Below are 4759 nucleotides of genomic sequence, written 5' to 3'. Positions count from 1 at the left end.
CTTTACTCAGATCTGTATTAGTTCTTAAAATGAGGGGCCATCCTCCACAGGTGCAATTCAGTCTGGTGGTGTGCGATGCAAGGTAATGAGGAAACAGAGTTCTCAGCCACATCAGCTGCCAATTAATGCTTCATAAACTAATCTGGTTTAGGTAGGATCAGAAGAGGAGGTGAGTTGGTTTGCTTAAACTTCACCCAGGCACATCAATAAAAAGGCACGTTCCAAAGTTCAGTTTCATTTCCCCTGTGAGGACGAGTTTCGGTTTCCTTTCTTTCTGGTGGTGGTAGGAGGGTCTTGCTGTTACCTAGATGGTGTATAAAAGACTGGCCCTCAGTGCTTCAGTGGATTCCGCACCACCAGAAGGAACGATGTCTGACTCCAACGTCCACAAGGCTGGTTTCACTTCATCTGGGATCCAAAAAGGATCTCTTGCTTCCAGGATGATGTCCAGTGAAGCAAAATCATCTGGGGGAGGCGTGCAGTCTGGAGGCCCAACCGCTACTCTCCAAGGAATGGGTATGAGTAACTGGGGGGGGTGGGGGGGCTTAGTGCTGCTCTGGGTAACACTGCTCTAGGATAGCGTTAGTTATCACAAGGTGCCAGCACAGGTGAGCCAAGCTGGCCGAGGGGGTATTCCTATCACAGGGTGTCACACCCCCATAAAAGGAGGCCAGGTAGAGAGGGGCAGCTCCGTGAAAAGCTGGGATAGCCCGAGCGTTACCTGTGTGTCCAGTCATTGGGTTGGTAAGTGCTTTATGTTATCACCATTTGTGTATTCCATCACAAGTCCTGTCAATGCTGCTCCCCTCTCCCTGTGCTGTCCCAGCACACTGTCCTCATCCCACCCCTCTGTCTGCCTGTTCTCCTGCCTGCCCCACTGGGGAATGGAGCGGGGAGCAAGCAGTGCCTGGTGTTCAGCTGCCCGATGGGGCTGAACCAGGACAAGCACATATGGTGAAATCATTTGTTTTTCAGGTTCAGATTAGATGTTAGGAAAAAAAAATTTCATTGAAAGAGTTGTCAGGGCCTGGAACAGGCTGCCCAGGGAGGTGGGTGAGTCACCATCCCTGGGTGTGTTTAAAAAAAGGGTAGATGAGGTACATAGGGATATGGTTTGGCATAGGATGGTAAAGGTTGGACTCAATGATCTTCAAGGTCTTTTACAGCCTTGTAATTCTGTGATTTTGTGAATCTGTTTTCTTTGAAAATAAGCTTTCCAGTTAATCTCTCCTCTCCTACATTCCTGCACTGCGCTGAAGACAAAAGATTTGTACATTTAACTGCACGTTATGAGTGGGATGGTATTACGGGTGCTTTCTGTATATGTACATATGCATGAACATAGACATACATACATGGTATTCATGAGGTTCAGTACAGTGTTTATTTGAAGTTTGCGCTGTCTCTCCATTCTGCTAGGAATCATCAATAACATGGGAATTCATGGTAGCAATAGGCAATGACACATTTATGCAAGAACATGATCTGTGCACCTACATTTCATGTAAAGTCTCAGCTTTCCCTTGCTCTTTACTCACACACACCCATATAGGGACAACCCATAAAACTTAAAGCAAATGCTATAGCTGAGGGAAATTAGCTACAGTCCAAAAGCTGAGTTTCCAAAGGGAATATACACACATCCTTGTAAGCCCGTGTCTAAGTACTACAGTTAGGCATATCTGACTTTCACATGAACTAACCCTGCTCTGTTGACTGAGGGTTGTGTTTTCCCTTTTCCAGTCGGTGGGAACTTCACCGGGCTGCCACAACTTCTCAAATATGCTGGAGAGTGGCTTAGGAACTTCATTTGCCAGTTCCCTCAGAACCCACAGATGCATCTCATCAGGTCCCTAAGAAACCTTCATGTTTCTTAGATGGTCTCAAACCTGATCTTCTACAGTGGGTGGTTCTTCATTCTGCCAGTCCCTGCTTTTCCCTTTTGTAATCTGGCCAGTGCTGGACAGAGCCCTTGCTGGTGAAGACTGAGGCAAAAAATTCATTGAGTACCTCAGCCTTCCCTGTATCCTGGGTAACCAGGTCTCCCCTTTTGCTCTGGAGGGGGACCACATTTTCCTTCATCGTCCTTGTATAACCAACTTACCTGTAGAAGTTTTTCTTGCTGTCCTTGACATCCCTGACCAGATTTCTTTCTGTCAAGGCTTTAGCTTTCTTAACCTGGCTGCTCAGAGAGTTCCTCTGTATTCTTCTCAGGCTGCCTGCCCCTGCTTATGTCCCTCCGTGTGCTGAGAATCTTTAGGAGAGAGAGAAGCCAACTAAACCTTTAACATCTTCCAATGTCTGTATCAACTATGGACTTTTATGAAAATCACCATTTTGGTGAAGAGAAATGTGCGTGATTCAAGAAAACCTTAGCCATGCCTACAGGAGATACTCCAAAAGAGCTTTTATCCATGTGAAAAATGCTAGCTCTGTAACGCTGCCAAGGCAGGTGTGAGCTTTGGCTCCCTGCAGCAGGAGAGCTTGCCACACATTCTTTGCCTGATTGAGAGCTAAAAGGGCCTGATTTCATTTCCGCAGGTGCTCACTGAAATCTCTCGCTCTTCAAACACATCTTCTTAACCTTTTCATTCAGACTGTAACCCCTCTTCCCCCCCAGAACAAACGCGCTCGTAGGAGCGGCTGATTCTGCCGCAGGGCATGAGTATTGTTCAGTATCACTTTAGAGAAGATTTTATAACAAGCTCATCACCAAAATATTTGAGCATCCTCCAGGAATGCTTTAAGCATTATCACTACCATTTGTCATTGCTAATGCTTTAGTCCCCTCCCAGGAGAAGAAGAGCTTGCAATGGAATACTTTGCCTGGGGCTTATTTGTAGTGGGATGGAGACATACATATAGATGGGCCACTGGCTACCACAGCTTGCTGGCTTCCCGTGCTTGAATTATACAGGTATCTCTTGTGCACAGGTTTATGCTATGGAAGGTGAGGTGAAAGGAACATACACATCACCGGAACAGTATGTGGGGAGGTCTGCAACAGTCCTTTGTTCTTGTAGGGGTTGTTTGCACAGTCCTCTGGCAGCTCCTCAGAAAACTCTGGTTTCAGCAGAGACAAACGGTGCTGAAACTGTTTTGGAGATCCAATTTTACCAAAAAACAGCCAGTGCAAGAGTTGTAGATTTTGTGGGAACATCCACAAAACGCTGCAAATGTCCTTTCCCCAAGGTGGCAGCTAAAAAGCAGTGTACTGCTGGAACAAGTCAAGCAATCAGCAGTCTCCTTGTCTTTTGATACAGTTCCTAGACTTGACTTTTTTAAACACATGGTAGCTTATAATTATCGTGTAAAATTCCTTCCAGGCAGTAACATCTCTTTTGTAACTGTTGTAGGTGCCAAATCCTCAACTCATTCATCAGGTTTTACCACCTGCGGGATCTCCGGTGGATCACAGGCATCCCAGATGATGTCCACGTCTGCCAGTTCCCATGGAGGTGGAACTCCCAGGGGTGGTACAGTTGCCAATGTCCAGTCCATCTGTAAGTGAGAATCTTCCTAATAAAGGTTAAATAACAAATGATTTCAGGGAAGTCAGCAGTATTTCAGCTCAGGTGTACATTTGCTAGATGAAGGGATGCAAATAAGCCAAGTGGCTACGCTGCACCCGAAGCAACATTTCTCCTGTTTGTTGCTCTATACTTGGTGGCAAGCTGCAACTAGGGGATAGGTGGAAATAGCTGCACCATAAAGGTGCAAAGATACAGGTGGATAGCAGAGACAGAAATCTGAAAACAGATACTGACAGATAAAAAGAGCCAGAGCAAGTTTAGGTTATGCTTTCAGCAGCACCACAGTGGAAGTTCATTCCTTTTTTTTTACAGACACAAATTTAGGACCAAACCAAGAGCTTGAACATATGAACCAGAGTAGGTAGGAGGAAACAGTAAAGCATGAGAATGGAGTTACCAAGCTGACAGACAGGAATCATTAGTCCACTTCTTGTGGCCTTTTGGAACAGCTTAGATTTCTTACCTGGAAAGGAAATTCGCTGGGTCAAAAGCAGAGGCATCTACCTGCACTTACCAGCTCAAAGCAGAGAACAGCACAAGTTTTCCTCCTTACCCTGCCAGGTTGATGTAGCTCACAGCTAGACAAATCAAACCAAGGCATGGAGAAGCCCAGTCAATACCTGAATGCACCAGTGAAGAAGTTCATTATGGCAGTACTGGTGTAAGGTAAAGAGTTGGAGACAGGATTGAAGTTCTTTATTTCAAAAAGTGCTTTTTGAGGTGTAACACAGACCTGAGAACCAGATCTCTGACCTGGGAATGTTTGTGACTGGTGCTCAGATGCCCCATGTTTCCCTATATGGTGACTTTGCTTGGAGTTGTTCTCACTCATTTCTTTGCATTTGTCCTTAGCGATGGGCGGCAAAGGAAGTACACGCTGAACAGAAGAAAAACACTACTCCAGAAGTAACCCCTGCAAGCAGTTCACCCTTTACCAAAGTGATTACCTGACAGATTGTCCCCTTCCTTGCTCTCCCGGTGCAAATAAAGCATCTGTTAAAATTATGGATTCTTGCATGAAATTATTTGGGGTGAGGAGGAGGGGCAGTTTCTTCCTTGGTTAAACATCCTCTAAGTGTGGGCACATACAAGCCCAAGCTGACAAATGGAAGCTAAGGTAATTCGGACTGCAAGGGTGTCTTGCAAAAATCCCAAATTTAGCAACATTAGACTCTAAGAGGTCTTTAGTTCCTCTAGCAATGAAAATACAGGTAGCTTGCTTTGTT

General features: G+C 45.5%; 1 protein-coding gene across 1 annotated transcript; it reads left to right on the top strand.

The window, feature by feature from the left end:
* The first annotated feature begins 255 nt into the window (after positions 1-255).
* On the top strand, positions 256-4521 carry LOC311189168 (uncharacterized protein). The gene is made up of 3 exons (XM_084260748.1): positions 256-516; positions 3357-3503; positions 4386-4521. The coding sequence occupies exons 1-3, from the start codon at positions 309-311 to the stop codon at positions 4412-4414; spliced, it is 384 nt and encodes a 127-aa protein (XP_084116874.1). The 5' UTR covers positions 256-308; the 3' UTR covers positions 4415-4521.
* Positions 4522-4759: the final 238 nt, after the last annotated feature.

Source organism: Gallinula chloropus (genome assembly GCF_964237585.1).
Source record: "Gallinula chloropus genome assembly, chromosome: 2".
NCBI lineage: Eukaryota > Metazoa > Chordata > Aves > Gruiformes > Rallidae > Gallinula > Gallinula chloropus.
Note: the sequence above shows the minus strand (reverse complement) of the source record. Positions and strands in the feature narration are given on the sequence as shown.

What these genes read in the sequence shown, in the direction of transcription:
- LOC311189168 (XM_084260748.1), top strand. Translation starts at nt 309, where the DNA reads ATGGTGTATAAAAGACTGGCCCTCAGTGCTTCAGTGGATTCCGCACCA. An exon ending in CGCTACTCTCCAAGGAATGG is followed by an intron (nt 517 to 3,356) that starts GTATGAGTAACT and finishes TAACTGTTGTAG; the next exon opens with GTGCCAAATCCTCAACTCAT. An exon ending in TGCCAATGTCCAGTCCATCT is followed by an intron (nt 3,504 to 4,385) that starts GTAAGTGAGAAT and finishes ATTTGTCCTTAG; the next exon opens with CGATGGGCGGCAAAGGAAGT.